Here is a 20,557-nt window from a genome sequence, read left to right on the forward strand (position 1 = left end):
TCGCCTGGTCTGGCCCTGGCTTCATCCTCGCCTGGTCCGGCTTCGGCATCGCCCTCGCCTGGTCCAGCGTCTGCTTCAGCTTCGCCTGGTCCAGCGTCCGCTTCAGCTTCATCTGCTTCGCCTGGTCCAGCGTCCGCCTCAGCTTCATCTGCTTCGCCTGATCCAGCTCCCGCATCACCTCCACTAGCTTCGTTTGGTCCAGCATCTGCTTCAGCCTCGTCTTCGCCTGGTCCAGCCTCTGCATCTGCTTCTGCGTCGCCTGGTCCGGCCCCCGCTTCCGGTCCCCTGAACTGCTCCGTCGTCTCCTTCGCCGCCGCCGTCTTCCACGCGGCCGGCCTCCGGACCCGCTCTACAGCCGCCGCAGTCTTCCACGCGGCCGGCCTCCGGACCCGCTCTGCTGCCACTGCCACTTTACCCCAGCCCCCGGAACAGCCAAACTGAACTGTTGCGCTGTCACCTCCCGGGTTGACCTTCTGACCTCTTTGGACATTTGCTTCCCTGTTTTGCCCTGTTTTGTGTATTTGTGGACTCAATTTTGTTCTCGTGCTCCTTGTCTTTTGTTTGGTTTCGTTCCCTCCGTCCTGGTCCCCCGCCTCCCGCCCTGGGTGGGTTGTTCCTTTTTTTTCTTGTCTTTCGGTTCTCGGGTTTGGGCTGTCGGGAGCCAGCCCTTGAGGGGGGGGTGATGTCATGGTCCTGGGCCATGTTGGCCCAGTATTCTTAGTTTTCATGTATTTTTGTATTTTGTTCCTTATTTAGGCCATGTTTCCTGAGTTGCCCTGGTGTGTTGTTCCCTAAGTGTTTTCCCTTCGTGACTCTTACCCCCTGTGTGCCCCTCTGTGTATTCAAGAGCCCTTGTCTCTCTTTGTGTTTATTCTATGTTTTCCCCAGCCCGTTATGTCTGTGTTTTCCCCGTGCTCTCTCTCCTCCTGTCTGAACCTCTGTACTTCCTGTTTTACTTTGCCCCTCTCCCGCCAGTGTGGTGTTCACTCCTGCCGTGTCTTGTTATGATTATCAGTGTCACCCGTGTTCCCCGTGTGCTCCCACTTCCCTCGTTAACCCTCTGTGTATTTATGTCTGCGTCTCCCTCAGTTCTGTGTCGCGTTCTCCCTCATGCTGCGTGGATTTCCCTGTGTCTCTCTGCGAGTGTTAGTTTATAGTTCCCAGTTTAAGTTTTGTATTTCCTGTGATCTGCCTTCCAGCATTAAAGCTGTGATTTTGAGTTTATCCCCTGAGTCCGTGAGTTTGCATTTTGGGTCCTCATCCTGCCTGCCACACAGCGATCCATGACAGCGCACTGTCGATTTTTGTGGAAATTAAAGGATTTTGAGTGCACGTTATAGTGTGGAAAATACGTTTACGGAAGAAAAGAATATATCGCGATATATATTGTTACCGCACATGCTTCAAATTATGAATATGAATGAATATGAATTATGGATTTTAGGCCATATCGCCCGGCCCTTTTAATAATTTAGTCATTCATTCATTCAAGCTGACTAATGAACTTGATTTATCTGATTATAATTTAAATTAAAGATAAGATAAGATAAGGTAACCTAAGGTAACCTTTGTTACAGCAGTGGACAGTGCAAAGTTACATAGAAAAATTAGAAAAAAATAAACACTGGAATAAGATATCAATAAGATACTGTACAGAATAGAATAGAATAAAATAAAATACTATATACAATTGAATAAAATAGAATACAAATGCTATATACAACTGAGTTTAATACAACGATGCCAGAAAAGAGTATTGAGTGTGTTGAAGCAGAAAAACTATACAGTACAAATGCACCTGGCCTTGAAATACATCAGTTACCTGAACCTCTCTTTTTTGAGCATTCAGATATGATGAAAACCATGTGCAATGACTTATACTGTAATGATTTGTGCAGTTTCATAGTAAGCTGTCATGTCAAACTAGGTGTAATGTCTGTATTTTTTTGGTAAATAAATAGAAACAGTAGCAAAAAAAAATAATTCTGCAAAGCCATGTTTCTCATTAAAACCACCACCTTCTAACTTCAAACAGAAGCACAGCATTCACTCAGAAATATAGCAGGCAAATTTTGACTTGCAAAAAAGACACAGAAAACATTGCAAGAAAAAAGGAGGACTCCTTCAGGTAAAATTGAATATTAAATGGGAATGGCTTTTCCTTCATCTTTTTAATTCACTCATGTACAGTATATGTGCATATCACATAGTAGGAGTGATATGTACATTGACTCTACATATCACTCCTACTTTTATGTACATGTATATCTTTGTGGCTCAAAGCTTTTTTTAAGTTGGAAAAAAATGCCCCCTATTGCATTATGCTAACACAATGTTTTCAACAAAATATTCAGTCTTGCAGGATAGTGACAGTAACTGGGGCTGGGTAAGATATTATCAGATATTAATATGTAGGATTGTGCATCAGTCAACTTAGCCTCCTTAGATTTCCTGTTTGTGTATGGACACTTAGGTTCAGGTTCTAGTCTTCCCTCATTGTCGTGTTTCTTCCGTTAATCACAGTTGTACTTGCTTGCATGATCAATCAGTCTTTCATATACAGATATACACATAAACTTTTAGGAGTATAACATGTTAGTGTTTTAGTGAAAATGCAGTTCTGTGTTAATGTTAGCTAGTTTGACAGTTTGCTGTGTGTGTGCAGTTAAACAGGATTACCTCAGTGTATGAAATTGAAGGTGAGCTCATCCAGATGGAACAGTGACTACTAAGAAGTGTGGGAAAGGTAGAAAACCACATAGTGTGAAGGACATACCTTCATGTTCGACAATTTCATGCACACACACAAACACATAGTGGCGTAAAGGGTGAAGTAAAAATTGTGTGTTACCTTGTTTCAGCTGGAATTAATTTGTGTTACTACCATATATCTCATTAGACAGACTTACTGGGAGAATGGTAAAACAGGCAAAGTTTCTGGGGAATGTTAATACAAGGTCTGTGACATGACACAAACTGTAGCCACCTGTATGAAGTTCCTTGCTACATACCCATTTACCATCTCCAAATTTTGCCTCTCCATAACATGTGGTACAGTGGCACTAATGATGTCACAATATCCACTTTCATTGAAATGACCTGTGGCTTTGACTGTAAGCCTTGTTGCTGCTGGGATCCAAGTTAAGGTCTGTCTAAATATCAGCCCCTCTCGGTGGGATGGAGTGTCACACTGTCAGTAGTGTATACAATTAAACTCTACATTATAATTTGTTGCCATGCATGCTGATTGATACCTTGTGTGTTGCTGAGGAATGTTATCTCATGTAACCATCCGTGCATATGGGTATGAGACAAATTAAATGGCATGTCTACAATGCTGTGAAGTAAGAAAAATAATTTTGTAAATTTAAAATGGTACTGGTTAAAAATGATCATTGCCTTCTTAGTGTGAATGCTAAATGTGTGTTTACTGTGTTGCAGGGGACCAACTTTGGACTTGACTCTTCACAGTACAAGTACCTACTAGACCCACTGCACCGCAATCGCTGCTTCTGCCGCTGTACATGGCAATATGGAAACCATCATCACTGACTGGCTTGTCTATCTCCTGAGAAGTGGTGCCTAAAGATGAAATCTTCAGTGTTTTCTCCTTCAGTCCAGTGATTGTTTACAGGACCTTTTTGAGGAATATATTTTCATACTGTGAGGAATATTTCACAGATTTTCTTTCACCAATTTGGAGGAAACTGATGGCTGCTACAGTTCTACTGGATGCTTTGCAGTGCTTTGGTTTTAAAACGGATCATTAGCATCCACAACCCTCATTTGCTCCAGAGTTACCAATTTCCTTATACCTTACTTTTGTATGAATGTCAGTTTTGTGATTGTGTTTGTGTTTGCATCTGCATGGTATAAGTGAGAAAAAGGAAATAAGTAGTTTGTTTCACGAGCAAGAACTGGCCAAAAACAGAGAAAGCAACCAAGTGTAAAACGTGGGACAGCAGCCATGTTCGAGTGGAGGCAGCATTCGAGGATTGGATGTCGGCTACTTCAGAGTGCTACATGTGGGAGCAGAAGCATGGGATATGTAGGTCTAGAAGGTTCCTTAAAGGCTGGCTGGTGGGTATCCACTCTAATATGGCTGGGATTGCTGCTTCTGCAGGCATGTCCAGCTGTTGTGTTGGCTCAGAAACTTGATGAGAATGACCCAATAGTAACCACAGCCAATGGCAAGCTTCGTGGTATCAAGAAGGAGCTGAACAATGAGATCCTGGGTCCTGTCATACAATTTCTGGGCGTTCCATATGCCGCTCCACCTACTGGTGAGCGCCGCTTTCAGCCACCTGAGCCAGCGGCACCATGGCCTGACATTCGCAATGCCACACACTTTGCCCCAGTGTGTCCCCAGAGCATCGTCGAGGGCCGTCTGCCAGATGTCATGCTGCCAGTGTGGTTTACCAACAGCATCGATGTGGTGTCTACCTACGTCCAGGACCAGAGCGAGGACTGCCTCTATCTTAACATCTATGTTCCCACTGAGGATGGTGAGTTTGCCTGCAAGCCCAGGGTAGGATGGCTGAGTACAGAGGGAGGTGGGGCAGAGAGAATTAAACCCACAACCTTCTGATAGAGGAAAAAAAAGTGTTGTTGGGGTGTGTTGTTACTATGTGAGAGTGAATTTCTGTTTCTGTCCTTGTATGTCTGTCATTAGAAGGGAAAGCATGACCTTGTGCATGTTAAATGTGCATGATATTTCTTATACTACATGAATGTGCAAGAGTGAAGTGTGAAAGAGAGAACAGTGTGCATACTTTTAATTTCACTCCACATCTGCCTCAATATTTTTTCTTCCACATTCATTCCTTCAGACTTTTTGAACAGATTTTCCTCTCAGCTCCTCTTTTTTCTCATTTCTTTATTTGCCCTGCTCTGCAGGCCCCCCCCCCCCCCCCCCCCCCCCCACTCTCATGTCTGCAGCTCATCATAGCGTATTGTGCTCATCCACAATGGCTACAGTTCATTAAACAAGACAGTTGTTGTCATGATCATCACCGATTGATTTGGCTGACTGGCTGAATGACTGGCTGGCTGGCCGACTGATAGAGTGAATACTGCTCTGATTGAGCTGGTGTTATTCATTCTTTCCCCCTGTCTTTATTTCTCCCTTCCTTCCTCTCCAAGTCCTTTTCAGTCAATCAGCGCTGCGTGAGTGTTCATGTGTGCGTGTGCATGCCAGCTCCTGTGTGCACTGCGCGTCCAGGGGCTCCATGTTATTCTTTAGTTTTCTATTCATTTTACAGTCAAAAGAATATCCAAGGAATGTGCCAGGAAACCGGGCAAGAAAATATGTAGACAAGGAGGTATGTATGATCTGACTCCAACCTATACAATGCCACAGAAAGAAGAACACCCTGCAAACAGGAAGAAAAAAGAAGAGCTATATGTTACAGCATGAGAGAGAGAGAGAGTGAGAGAGAGAGAGAGAGACTGAGCGAGAGAGACTGAGATGGAGAGAGAGATGTGAAATCAAGGTCTACAAATTATTAGAGTCTTTACTCTGCTGGTTTTTAGAATGCTGCAATTAAGAGACTGGGCCTTTTAAAACACTACCTGAAAGTGAATTTAGGGCCAATTTAAAAAACCTTAAGAAGAAAGTGAAAATGTCAGAAGCAGTATTCTCACTGAACACAGCTACTGCATTTCAGAAAGTATAAGTGCGCACATCAGGAAATACTTTTTTGTCATTTGTCAGGTCTTGTAAAGACCCTCTGATATACTCAATGTAATAACAGCAACATACTTGCATCTAAAACCCTGAATAAGACAAGTAATTTGCAGACCTTGTGATGGTGGATTGATGTGAGGTGTGTTGCACCACATCCCCAGTACTCATGTGTGCTCGCGTTGGTCAGCAATAGTGGGGGATTTGATTGGCTGCCAGATCATAGGTCAGGAGGTGTGCAGTAATTATGGCTGATGTGTCGCAAGATAGCAGCATATTAGATCACACACACTGTCACAAACACACATGCACACACTCACAATGATGTAGTTGTATGCAGTGTTAAATAAGATGAGCTCAGGCTGGACCTTGACTGTGTAATCTCCATTAAAAGAAAGCAGAGCTATGTTCTGGTTGGCTCTGGCTACTGTATCAAGCGCTGTTTCATCAAGATAATGTCCTCCACCTCCTCTCTGTCTTTCTCTTTTAGCCTCTCCCTTCTTGGCTGTGTGTGCACTTTTTTTCTGTATAGATATTTTTGAGTCAGAGTGAGTGACAGAGAGAGCAAAAGCGAGAGAGGGGGAGAGATGTGCTGACAGCGTCCTTGATAAGTTCTGGGTGTTAATGTCATTGTCTTGGCAGCAGTCAGCATTATCGCTTATTGTATATTTCCTTTTTTCGTACTAAATAGATACGTGCACATTATAAATTCACTGCTCTTCTTCGCCTCTAACATGTTACACATACAAATACACTGAAAGGAAATGCACTGACAGATTACAGAAGCTTATATATTGTTCACACACCTTGGAAAAATCATAATTCAGAAAACAAGATTTTGTGATTTGATAATAAAGGGAGAATAGCTGTGAAACACAGTGTATTGCACAGAAAAAGAAAAGCAAGATCGCAGAAATGTCCCTTAGTTACAGGAGAAGTTGCTTTCCTTGAGTTTGTTTCTGTGTCTGCAGTTTGCCACCCAGTAACTATGCACAAAGTTGAAAATAACAATAATTATTTTACAATATACAAGAAGACACATTAATTTAGATATTCAATACATGGAAAAGCCCTAAATAAAAGTGACATGAAGAATACAGATCCTAAGACAATACTCGATGGTCTAGAGAATTAAACGTTTTTTTTTTAAATATATTTTTTGTTTTTTATATTAATAAAATTGATCAAAGTGAAATTTTAGCCTTACGTAAAAGGCACAGGTCGGAAGCAATTTTTTAGAGACTAAAAAGTGACATTTATCGACCAGAACTTAGTAGTCTTACATCCTAGAGACATCACTTCTGACTGGTAAATTAAGTGTAACTTTTAGAGACTGAAGTGCTCAACTTCATGTTTTAAAATTATATTATCTTTCAGAACAATACATTATCTAAAGCAGTATGCCTCAATTCTGAAAATGTTAGTACATCAGTTGCTTACTTGTTTTCCCAAATAACATTTTATGCAAAAAAACCCAAAACAAAACAAGAAAAAAACAATTTTGATAAGAGATGATGCCATGGATATCAGCCGATCCAAGCAATCCATCTAAGTAGATAGTCAGTATTCATGTAGTTCAATCACTGTGACATTGGAAGAAACTGTTGGAATTTAAGTAATTTTACTGTCTAGTGTAATCTGTAAGAAGTCATTATTCTAAAGATTTAATTTCACTATTTACATTTTGTGCATAAACATCTAAACTGAGGTCTGAATGATGGAGGGTCACTCATTTTTCATCTTCTGCTACTGGCCTGCGATTTACATTTGACTTTTTATTTATTGTTAACCAAACACATCTTCCCCAACTATACATTTTCTATAGTTTGTCATAAGAATGGGTTTCCCATAATGTTAGCTATATTGAAATCTATTCACAATTAAATTGAATGTAATGAGAATTTTCAAACCCAAGGTACTGAAGAAAAAAAAAAAGGCTTTATAGTGTCATTAAATGTTGACATTCTTATGTGGCAATAGTTCTCTGTGCATGACTGTGCTGGGCATTTGAGCCTGGGTTGAACACCAAATCGTGTCTTGCTACTGATGCTAACCACGGACATCCAATTGAAGTCTGCACTTTTCAGATGAATATTTCTAGGCAGAAACGACTAAAATGTACCAAAAGTTTCATTTCTCAGGAATCATGAACATGTATTGGGGTGGTGTTCTTCAGTACATGTGCATGGCTTCTATATTCAGATATTACAATTAAAGTGTGCATTGTTGAGTTACTAACCATGCTGTCCAGGCTGGGATATCAGTTTTACAGCATCAGATAATGTTTTCTGGTACATCATTAGAGTCTAATGTCAGTTCCGCAGTGATGGTGGTGGTTTACTTTAAAGAGGCAAAAGCTATTTCAGTGGATACTTTTAGAACTTGAGTCATTATCAGTGACACAGTAGTGCAGTGTACTCAGTGGTGTGTGGGGTGAGTGGATAGATTATGGTGAGTGACTGGGTAATTTCATGGCTAGATGTGTGCAGCCACGGTGATTGATTTTATAACATGTTTGGATAGGAAGTGGAAATGGGGTATTATTAATAAAATCAACTATAATGTCTTCATACAAGTGACATATTGACAGGCAATACACTACAAATATTTTGTGATAAAAAGCACATTTTAGCTCTCAAGTTTTTCCAAAGGAAAATGATCAGGTGCACCTGCAGAATTATAGTGAATATGTGAAACTTAGGATTTCATCTGCATAGGTGAAAATTTGGAGGGCAATATTACAGTGTTCCCAAATGCTTCAGCATCCACTGATCAATAACTACACGGTTGCTGACAGATCTGTAGATAACTTATGATGCACAAAACACATCATGGAACATATACACTGTTTATTTTCGGTTTTAGTTCCGTAACAGTTTGTATAACACTTATACCTTCAGCTAACATGAAATTCTGATGTGCTTTTGTTAATGACTGTTCTCCACACCATCATGGAAGACTTCTTAATGGACAAAACAAAGAAAAACTGTATGACTGAGGTGATTAGAAGGAAAGCTAGCGATGGAAAGCTATGAAGACATATGACTGTGTTAAAGAAGAAGATATGGGGTAGTATTAGAAAGACAGACAAAAACAAAGTAAGAGCAGGACACACACAGCCAAACAATAGAGCAGCGGTGAAAGTGAAGAAGGCAGAGTGTAATTGCTGTGGGATTTGCCTCTTTGTCCACATAAGGACTATTGTACTGTCCTGTGTCACACAGGTTCAAAGAAATCTTCTGTGGTTAAAAGTAGTGCTTTTTGATGTCTCTAGGATGGAGTATGGCCATTAAGTTATCACATGCTGGGATAGTGGTTTCTGTGTTGAGATCAGAGGTAGCAGCTCTGTGGTTGGTCTTCGTTCTCTGTGCATGCATTCACAATTCATTTCTGAAAATGAAATAAATGAATATGAGTGGCTTGAAATTCAATTATGGAATTTCAGACTTGGGTTAAGTAAAACTCATTCTGATGCATGAGTCAGATGTATTTATGGCTATGGAGGGCCAAGCCTTCAGTACGTTTGGGGGGAAATGCTCTTTTTGCTGCATAGAACACACTCAATACCAACTCTGGGGGGAAAAAATAAAAACCTTTTTTGATAAATAAGATAAATCTGTAGACTTTTTAATGATTTCCAAAAATGAAAAAAACAACAAGGAAACAAAAAATAAATAAGATAATGCAGTTTGCAGTTTGAAGGAGACACTGCTGGACAATTTTTTTTTTTTCATTTCTTATTGCCTGTTATATATTTTTACTACTCTTCACATAAGGCCAGAGCTGACTCAACTGTGTGGGTTGTCAAAAGACATCATGACTACAAGCACAAGCCAATATGGAAGCAGATGAGATGCGGTGAAGGTAATATTATTTAACACAAATCTTTACATTTCAATCCATAAGAACAAATGTCTTAAACTCACATGCTGACAATATTAGCACAGAACTGTGTCACAATACTGAAGGTGTTGTTTCTTTAACAGCATGTGGCGAGACTGTCACTTTGTTGCTGCTTCAGTGCCTTAAATGCATCTCATTGCATATGACACTTTAGCTATTACTGACAAAGTTGAGTAAAAGTTTTCCTGCCTGACCAAAGATTTGCTGAAAGAAAATACATGGGGCTGTAAGCATTGAAAATTTGCATTGGCAGTTTTGAATCTGGACAATACTAATTTGTACAAGTTTAAGCTGTCTTGATGTTAAATGATCAACTTGCACTCTGAATAGAGCATTTTATTTAAAAGGTCATAGCGCTTTGCTTACCATGTGAGAAAATAAACTAGCTGCACATGCTTTGTAATTCATAGGAAAGTTGGTTCCCAAATACACAAATAATGTTTTATTACTAACAGCGATGGTACAGTATTGGCACCACTGCTAAGTGCTGTTAACTTTCTTCCACTTATTATATTCATGGTGGCAGGAGCTTATAACTGTCCTAGCGTGAGACTTGTTACACTCTGAACACATCACCGGTCTGTCACAGAGCAAACACAGACAGAAAAACAACCATTCACTCTCAGATTCACACCTATGATTAAGTTTAGAATCTGAGAATCTAAAAGAACCCCACACATGATGTTGGGAGGAAGCTAAAGTACCCAGAGAGACCCGTCACAGACTTGGGGAGCACACATGAACTCCACGCTAAAGGCCCCAGACTGGATGGAACCCAGCAATACGTTAGTTGGGGTATAGATTCCAATTGTTATGATTGTGCCTTGTGATTTCTAGGGTGTTTGTGCTTGAGAACAGTGTTGAGGTTGAGCTAAAAATGAACCACCATTGTGGAACTCCTACTGCAAAAGTCATATCATGCAAATGTTGAGCTACACTGTAAGTCATAGTTTAAGAAAGACAAGAAACCGATTAAGGATGAGGACATGTATATTTTATTGTAATAAACTGGATATCCGGATATCCTAAAAAAACCTAAGATAACAGTATAAAGGCAACCAGACAGCTGGCTGTCTTATACTGTAAACAGCACAATACTGTTTTGTACAAGAGGATATTGCTGTTATCATTCCCAATAGGTAAACTGTAAAATTACATTTTTATGCTGCCAGTGTAATTCAACAAGGTAACTTCTATGCACAGCATTCGGTCTTGGTCTAGAATCAGTGTCACTTAGGGTGGTGGGGTTGGCTCTGTTTTGTCTGCTTTTCTGATTCCCTTTTTCTTTCTTACATTCTTACATTAAACTGCAAACTTGATCTACTATCCTAGGACATGTACACACTGTTTAATATCTCCAGTAGTTCTCAAAATATTTTAACAAGTTGTATTGTTCTAAAATTTCTTTCTGCTGTTATCACTCCAGAGGGGTTTAGAACAGAAGTCCTACTGTAGATACGAATTCCGTCAAGATTCAGTGAACTTCACACATTGTGAATGTTTGACTGTTTTTTCCCACAATTTCCCATTTCCCTCATTACCTTGTTCTTCTCGTGTCTCTTTCCATCCATCTTGGTTTCCCTCTGTACAGGTTGGCTTTTTCCCTTGTGTCTGTCTCTGTCTCTATCAGTCTTGACCTTTTCACCCTTTACCATCTCACTTTCCTCTTATGTCCTTTTCTCTTGCTTTTGTCTCTTATTTTTTTCCTGTTATTCCTTGGGCTTTGTCCTAGTTTTGTAGTTGTTGAGGGACGATCCTTTGGGAGGTGGCATGCACACATGCCTACAAAGACACACAAATGGGCAGGAATAGGCATGGCCCTGCTTGTGTTTGGGTTTCCCTTGAGGGCCTCTGTCACCTCCACTCACAGCTTAACTTTTCCACACTGGTATTTCTTCTTATGTTAGTGTGTTCTAGTCTGTGTGTCTGTCTGTATGTGTTTGTGTCTATACCACATACTCAGTATGTGGTGAGCTTGCCATTTCCAGCTCAGCCTAACCAAACTTTCAAATTGAGTTAAAAACAACAAAAATACTGAAGAAAAAGACAATTATGTTAGATTATGACCAATTTCTTGTGAAGAATTTAGAGTTTAACATAGTTGTACTAAAACCCCCAAAAAGGTGATTTAAAAGTTTGCTGCTGGGACAAACTTTTAAATCACCTAATAACGGTCGTGGTATGGTCTACTTATTTTTTTAGTGCTCCATTCATACAGGAAAGTCATAACCAGAGGACCTCAAGTGCAATACCCCCTGCTGTCTGCGTTTTTGATGTGCAAAGACTGTTTTACTTGGATATACTTGGTCTACTCTGGTCACCAGCTAAGAACCTGCACTCCAGACTAACTTGTTATTGCCAAATGAGCCGCCTTGTGCAGGACACAGCAAAGGGAACCTTACAAAACCAAACTAAACAAACTGAACTAGATCAACAATCACATCATCCCTAAATATTTTTTTTTTTCTTGGAACCAGGAAAACTCTAATATAGTACCTTTTATCAAACTTGCATAGTAATATTTCTCTGTAACAAAATGTAGTGTATTTTGAATTTGAAACTTTAGTTCAGGTTGATATTCCTGTATGGAAAAACAACTTGTTTTAGGGTTTTTTGGTATTTGTTTTTTTTTTTTCTTTTTTCAGCACTTCCAGGTACAACTGTTAGGAGTGTTGCTTTTTATCAGTTGTTCCTGTACAAGTCAGTGATTTAGTTTTCACACTGGCAACATTATATTCTCTTTTCTAGTCAAGTCAATTCATTTATATAGCACATTTAAGCACAACAGACATTGATGAAAATGCTTTTAGCACTTTGATTGATGGATGCAACAATATTTTGAAATTGATCCTGTGCTTCAAAGAAGGCTAGTGCAATTGACTGGCCGAAATATTATCACACCTCCATGTGCCTGTCAAGAGTGTAGCAACAGCATTTTGAACCAGCTGCAATTGTGATATTAGTGTTTTGCTCAATCCGATATATAATTCATTGCAGTAATTCCTGCAGATTATTGCTATGGGTGTGGCTAACACCATGATCATTCACATGAGGTTTAAGATATGATGACATGGGCTCAAGATCTGAGGGGGTCATGGAAAGTGAAATTGTCTGTCATTGATTGGGATGAAACACTAACATGGTGGTTTTATTTTCATTAACTTTCAGAAATTTTTTTTAGTCAGGTTTCAACCTTAGCTAAACAACAAATTAATAAATTTGTAGAGGACTTGGTGCCTGGTTTAAAAGGCAGATATGTCTATTTTTTATTTAATGTTATTATTGTTATTATTTTTTTAAAGAATATAGAATGAAAAAGGGACTGGACCCTTGAAGAATGTTAGAAGAGTGAGTGCCAATACTTGTATTGCCACTTTGTCTTGTGCACATGACAATACAAGTATCTAAGTACAGGGCTATAGACTAACTTTTTGCCATGGGCGCACCGGCACAAAATTTAGGCGCACTCATATTTTTCAACTGCATTGCTTAACACCGCAGTTTTACATGTGCACATTTTGGGGGGGGATTGCAGTCCATACAGAAAATATTAATTTCTAAATTATTAACTAACAATCTTGTGCTTAAAGTGCTTTGACAATATTGTAGAAAATGTTAAACTTAATCATCATCTCGCCCTCCTCTGACGACCTGTTTGCTGTTGCATGCTGCTGAAAGGCAGTGGGGAGAGGGGACACTTGCAGTGCATTTATTGCAGCATATAATGTGTTTTCTGGATACACTGTGCTTTTTCAGCATTCAGAGGTTGATGGCACTGTGTCAGAGCACTGGCTATGAATTTCATACGGACCAGGCCTTAACTTAACAAAAAAGTTATCAGTAGTTATTTTCATCTTTTCTTATTACCCACAGCTACAGCTAGGCCTAGGCTGCTCACTAGGGCTGGGTATTATCACTGATTTCTATAATCCATTCGATTCCGGTTTGTCAAAGTCCTGATTCGATTCAATTTAGCCTCAGACAGTCAGAAATATTATAATTCTGATCATTTATCAGTACTGATACATGTGAGACTTCATCAGAATTGTGAACATCACAGCAGATGCCTTTGTGTCAAAGTAACTGAGAATAAAACACAGAAAAACTTGAAGGAGATTTTTCTGACCTGACTTTTTATAGCAGACAACCTTAAATTATTCTGCGATATTCTGGAATTTTGCATAATTTTAAAAAGTTTTAATTTCTTCAGTATTGAACAGCAGGTTTTCTTGTCCAAGGTCATTTAAGTGAAAAAAAAGAAAAAGACAGCGGCCGACAGCGCTGTAAACAACAGTAGACTGGTGGGTAATAAGCGAATGAATAATGCAGAAAACAGAGATTGGAGACGGGAAACTGTTCTTGAAGTACAGAGAGAGAGAGAGAGCTGTGCATGAACTGTGATTTTTATCGTGGTGGAAGCAAAACAGCAAAAATCAGAGGGAATTCATGATGACATTGATCAAATTTAAAGCCTAGTTTGCTGCTTCTTTTGCTGCTGGCTCGAACAAGATTTTTTTTTTAGTCGCACCACTGAAAAATTTGGTCGCATTTGCCAAATTGGTCGCCCTCTAGAGCCCTGACATCAGAGTTACCAGCATCAATAATTATAGATGGGAATCAAGAACTGGTTCTTGTAGAGAACCGGTTCCCAGTAGTCCAATTCCTTTAAATCGTTAAGTCTCCCTGCCTAGCGATCCCACTTATCGGTTCTTCTACTCTCACTACGATCAGCTGATTTTAGTTTGTGTGCTAGAGAAGGACAATAGTGGCATAGCGTAGATATGGACATTACTTTTATTTTTATAAAGAGCATGATGGTAAAATGGAGACTGCTCTAGGACAGAAACGACTGCATTATGTTGCTAACATTAAAGGTGGGCAGATCGATCGAAATATCGATGGAATCAAGCAATGTTCCCTCTAATTTTTCATGTGTGTGAGCGAACGCACAAACTCCCCGAGCGATCCCTTGGACCACTCTGAGCAACAGCAGACGTGTGCACTGTGGTCACACCAACATCGAATCCGTCCAAGTTACATGGTTTATTAAAATAATCAAATCACAGCATTTACATTTATGTTAGACTACTTTTAATTAACTGCTTTATCCCACTTACAATGAAAATGTAAAAAAAATCTTGTTCATGACCTGTGCAGTATGTTAACACTATTGGAAGTAAAAATAACTTGAACTCCAATTTTGAAAACACAACTTTTTTTTCTTCTTCTTCTTCTTCTTCCTTTTTTTTTTTTTAATTTTAAATAAAGCTCTGACTTGTATTATGAATCTGTGGTCTGAGAGAGAGTCCTGTAACTCTCTGACTACAAAATACAGTATATAATGACCAATGTTGGACAATTAATTATTTAGTTACTTCTACAAAAACATAACTGAGTTTTGCAACCAAGGCATTTTTTAAAATAAACATTTCAAACTATTTACAGAACAATCAGCTGTTCTGCATCAAATTTGATGCCACACAAATTATTTGTGCCACTCCAAAAAAATGTTTCTGTCCACTATGAGATAAAGGAGAACAACAGCCTGATATCTGCAGGCCTGACAGCAGGAGATGTATCACTGCTGTAACGCCTGTAACATTCAGCAGTTGCCTCATTGTTCTGACACACACAACAAAACTATTGACTACACTACACACTAACTACACAAGAGTTGTGCTAAACATCGCAAATCTCTCACATGTCAAAACACCATCATCACTCCTAAAGCTTCCCCCTTCCTAAACAACTAAATGCCATGTTGCCATATAATTTTCTGATTGGTCAACATGGTACATTTTTCGACCAATAGGAAAGGGTGGGGTTTTTTTGGTTTTGTTTTTTCTCTCAGGCGGAGAGTGCTTTCGAGCGTTTTCCTTATAAAACGCTGTTTTTACCGTTTCTTCCTGCAGTAAATATAAACAATGATAGTATTCAGAAAGAAAACCAAACATTGCATATATTTTTATCATAACTCTGGTTTTACGTGGCCTATCAACACAATTTAAAAACTGGTATAAAGTCCACAATTTTTCCATCAATTGTTCCGACTGTCCTGCTCACATCTCCAATGGTTGTACACGTTGTCATTAACGTGGCTTCACTCCACATCAGCCACGCCGCTTTGCTAGCTAAAACACCGGTGTCGGCACATAAGGACGCTGTCATAGCCTGTCAACAACGTTGATTAGCTGCGTATATACGAATGTGAATCACATTATTGGCTGCTCCTGTATGGGATAAGTTGACATCATTCTAATCCCATACGGGAGCAGACTGACTAACACTGCAAAACAGAATTGTTAAAGTATTCATTGTAATTTCAATTCAGGTTAGAATTTTTTTTCTGTGTGCAACGCAGGTTTTCTGTGCACAGAAAGCATACCAGCAGTGCGCAATTGCGCACCGAGCAGCTTAGAGGGAACATTGGAATCAATACCCTACACTACTCTCCCCCAATAAGCTGCCTGAATAACTTAAAATTATTGGTACTGATATCGGCAATACTGGCCCTGTAATTACTTGGTATTGGATCGATACCAAAATTTGTAGTGTGGGACATCACTACTGTGAATGAGGGAAAGTGTGAATGTTGAATGTTTTTGTTGAAATGTCCAGGCAAGTAAATGTTAAATAACAAGATATGTGTTCAAATAGCGTAAATTAACACACAACTTCAGGTTTGTTTTCTATATAATTCTTCATAATTCAACAATAACAAGTTGTCTGATGGCCGTTATCATTATGAAGCTGTACCGGTAATTTGAAATACAATAACAAATTTAATTTTTGTACAAAGTATCGGTAACGGACCAGTATCGTCGATACCAACCTGAATTTTAATTGGTATCAGATCGGAAAGGAAATCAGTGGTATCGCAAATCACTAGCTAATACAGTGGTTTGCAAACTTTTTTTTCTGGGTCCCCTTTTGTTTTACAAGAAAAATGTAAAATTACAAGAAAAATAAATTACAGGTAGTAAGAAAATATACTACTAACTCATTTACGCTACGTCTGCACCTACACGGGTATTTTTGAAAACACAGCTGTTTCGTCCACACGTAAACGGCGTTTCGAATCACTGAAAACGAAGATTTTTTAAAACTCATTTTTTGCGTTTACGTGTGGACGAGGAATGCAGAGTTCGTCACGCAACGTTAAAGGTATGTGCCTTTTTCCACGTTATTGTTTACATGAGATGAATTGCAGAATAGCAGATAGTCAGATTAACAGTATTTTGTCTCTATCTTCAGGTTTTACACTTTTATATATACACGCAGTTACTGTCCCTCCATTTACAAAGGCAGAGGCTCACGGTGTGATTATTTTACATGTAGTTGTTTTTTTCCTGTGTAATAATATTCAACATTGCTATCAATACATTTTTCAAAAAGTGTCTCTCTGTGCAAAATGGGTTTAAAAACATAAACAGCTGTAGGATACTGTTTGTCCGTGATTTAGACAGGGGGAACAAATCGTGGCAGGATCAGCCTGATATTATTTGTATCCCACTGTAACTTTACTGTATAAAGAGCTAACATCTCCAAAATGTCAGGAGTAGTTAGTCATTACAACAAGTGTTTGTGAACTAAAAATCAAGAATGTGGGATACTGTTTGTCCGTGATTTGAACAGCCCAGCGCTGCTCCCAAGGGGAAACCAATTCTGCAGGGGAGACCTACCTCGGCACTTGTGCAGGTGAAACCAAAGGGAAGATATGCTTCACCATATTTTCTAGTCTTTGGCTTAGAATGAAGTTTGGAAACATATTCAGCTATGCTTCATCTCCTGCTTCGCGTTTGTGGTGCGCCCCGTGCTAGCAGTGTCCAAGCGTTTGTTTTTTTTTTCCCTTTTCATACCGCCCCCCCCTGCAATGGCTCTGTGCCCCCCCCTAGGGGGCAGGTCCCGCACTTTGGGAAGGTCTGAGCTAATGCAACTTGTACCTGTACAGACAGCATGCTAATGCTAAGCTAGCAAGAGCCCAGAGTGGTGTTAAAGCTGAGTGACTGCTGTGACCAGCCCAGCACTGTGAGCCGTCATTTGTGCTGAAATCGGTCCTTGCTGAACTTCAACAGTCAGTGGTAGTCGATGTAATTATGGTAGAGAGTGAAGCGTAGTCCTAGGTTTTGTCCCTTACCTCAGGAACCCTGATTTAATAAAATGATGAGGCACATAGTCAGGAAAAGTGGATATACTGCAGATATAGGAAGCAATAGAACCAAATCAAGTGTGTGGCCCAGCCAAGACTCAATCGGATCAAAATAACCCCCAAACTTTATAATAACTTTAATAAGAATTAAAATCAATAAGAACTAAAATGCTGTCACATTTAACACAAATTAATTTAAAAATTCAGAAAACTCTTGGATAATTAAACAGTTATAAACAGCTGCAGTTCAAACTAGAGAGAGTTTTGAACTGTAACAGAGAATAATGTTGCCATGTATTCCTTCCACTAGGTGACAGTCAAATATATTCTTACAAACTGAAGCCGGTTAACTGGGGAGAATTAATAAATACACATTTATTGGGCAAAAGTTTAGAAAAAGCACGGGACTCACCAGTTAGCCAGGTCTTGGTCACACATACTGAGAGGAAAAAAAAGGTGATTTAATATAAAGACTTTATGGGTGATCTCTTTTAAAGAGGTAATAGCAATTCTGGAACAGGTTGAAATTGTCAGTTGTCAATTTTGTGCAGTCTGCAAGTTAACTGAAGCCAGGTGTAGAGACTGAGGGGCCTACTAAAGCATTTGTAGCCACCTCTATTATCTTCAAAAACTGTGATAGTTTAGAAGTCATCAATAGCAATTTAATAGAATGCCATTTTGTAAACTACGTATGCCAGGATGACTTACTGAATAATGACACACAACAAGCTGTTTTCAAATAGATTAGAGTAAAACAAATGATTAAGCAAAGCAAAGAAATAAATGTAGATTATTTGATGGGACAAACAAAGAGAGAAACTTGAGTCCAAAGGAGAGTCTAGTATGATGTGGTTAATAATAGAGACTGAAAATTGGCAGAATATGTTTGCACTGGTGGGAACAGAAAGCTCAACCAGATATTTTGCCAGAAATTTTAATGTGCCAACGTTTTTGATTTAGTCGCTCTGAAAGCTGATAACAGTAGGGATCTCGTTTACTCAGCTTTCTACTCCCAAGCAACATTCAGTATTTTAAAGTTTTGCCCCAACACTTGATGGTTGTATAAATAGCAACAGAACTGACTTTAAATCATATATCAAAGCTCTTGGAAATTGGAGACATCAGGTTCTTAACTATATGTAACTAAGTGAAAACAAATATCAGTCCTTTTAGTATCCAAGATGAAGAAAACAAATCTCACAACTTCAACTGGTTGTATCTACATGCTTTTCTCTGCCTAACTGTACAATTTACCTTGGAAACTGAGTAGTGTACAGTGCTGAATGTGTTACAATAAAAAATGGCTGTTCTGTGACTTCTGCTATATTCACATGCAAAATGACCACTGATCGAAAAAGTTTGAAGCCACATGAAGCCAAAGTTGAAATAGTGCTTACATTATTTTCCTTTGCACACAGAAACAAGTTTATTTTACATAACCAAAAACCAGTAGTGTTTCATCAGCAAGTCTAAAAATAGGCATTACCAAAGTAAAGCTTCTTTCAGACAGTGCTGTCTTAGAGCTCCTGGTCTGTTAATTAATATGCATCACTCCTTTACGTTACTGCCACCTTGTGGCTGCTGTTGGCTATTGTTGCGCTTCTTTCAGTTTTATAAGGGACTGTAGCAGTCTCTGTTTTGAGGGTTGAGCTGGGGAAGTTGATAGGCCAGCAGCTTTTTCAGGTAATTTATACGCATGGATTGTGGATAAACTGCTGGTCTTTTCACAGTAAACTTAGTGGAGACCAGGGCACAAGGCAAGCTGGTGCTGGCCCAGCTTTCACTGCTCTAAGCTCACTTACGGTCTGTTCTTTGAGTGAAAACACAGCTAGCATTAGCAAGTAAATGAGCTTCAGTGATTTAGCATCATAAGAGATGAGCTTCCTCTTGCTCGCCACGTTGCACCTGATATGTGTGATACAGAGAAGATGGAGTATGAAAAAGTTGTTAATGACTCTTTTAGGATATTAATGAGGAAATCTGTGATGATGAGAAGCTCTGATTATGTCTGCTTTAATATGGTTGACCAGGTGCAGGCTCAGCAGCACTTTCAGATGAGCATCTGTGGGAATGTCTAAATATAATCCTCAACGCTTTTAATTCAGCTGATTTTTAAAATTATTATTAAAATATATATATTTTTAAAAAACAATCAAGATGTATGCCTGTGTTCATGAGCTCATTTTAAAAGATATGTGGTCCTCACAGGACAACTATTGCAAACATTGGTTATGGAATATGATACTAGACATTAAACAGAATATAAAGTATTTAAAATGAGCTTAGTCTTAAACCTATGTTGCAGTAATATGAATCCATTTAACACTGATGCAGAATGGAGACATATGCTTTGGGTTATTGTTGTCTTTGAAGGCAAAGTAACAACCCAGACCTAGTTTTTCTGTTGCCTGCTAGAGGTTTTCTCTCAAAATCTTCACATATCCATCCTTCTTCATGAGTTCCTCCACCTTGATGAGATTCTTAATTCAAGACATACTGAAGCATCCCCATAACATTATACTCCCACTCCCCATAATACTCTCCCCACTGTGTTTCACTCTGGGACAGTGTACTTGGGTTGTATGCCTCTCCCTTCTTTCTCCAACATAAGCAGCGTGTCTTTGGTCAAAGAGGTCTAGTTTTCTGTCATCTGACCAAATCATTCACTTCTGGTATACATTTTTCCCCTATGTTTTCTTTTTTTTGTAATTTGCGATCTATTTAAGAATAGTCACAAAAAACAAGAAAATTCCTGTTACAGGTTTCTGTTAAATACTACAATGCGTACTCACAAGGAACCAACTCTGCAGTGTCACATCTAG

At 39.2% G+C, this 20,557-nt stretch overlaps 1 protein-coding gene across 3 annotated transcripts in view; it reads left to right on the plus strand.

Moving 5' to 3' along the window:
- Window positions 1-20,557, plus strand: part of LOC102311540 (neuroligin-1) — a 145,977-nt gene that overhangs the window by 29,012 nt on the left and 96,408 nt on the right. For 2 of the 3 annotated variants that reach the window (XM_042227955.1, XM_005940461.3), the window contains exon 2: window positions 3,442-4,505. In XM_042227955.1, coding sequence (XP_042083889.1) covers window positions 3,968-4,505 — 538 coding nt within the window. In that variant the 5' untranslated portion in view covers window positions 3,442-3,967. Of the gene's footprint in view, window positions 1-3,441; window positions 4,506-5,261; window positions 5,322-20,557 lie in introns of all 3 variants that reach the window. The other variant, XM_005940460.3, reaches the window with a different exon arrangement.

The sequence above is a fragment of the Haplochromis burtoni genome, unplaced genomic scaffold (genome assembly GCF_018398535.1).
Source record: "Haplochromis burtoni strain Fernald_Lab_line unplaced genomic scaffold, NCSU_Asbu1 Contig_292, whole genome shotgun sequence".
NCBI lineage: Eukaryota > Metazoa > Chordata > Actinopteri > Cichliformes > Cichlidae > Haplochromis > Haplochromis burtoni.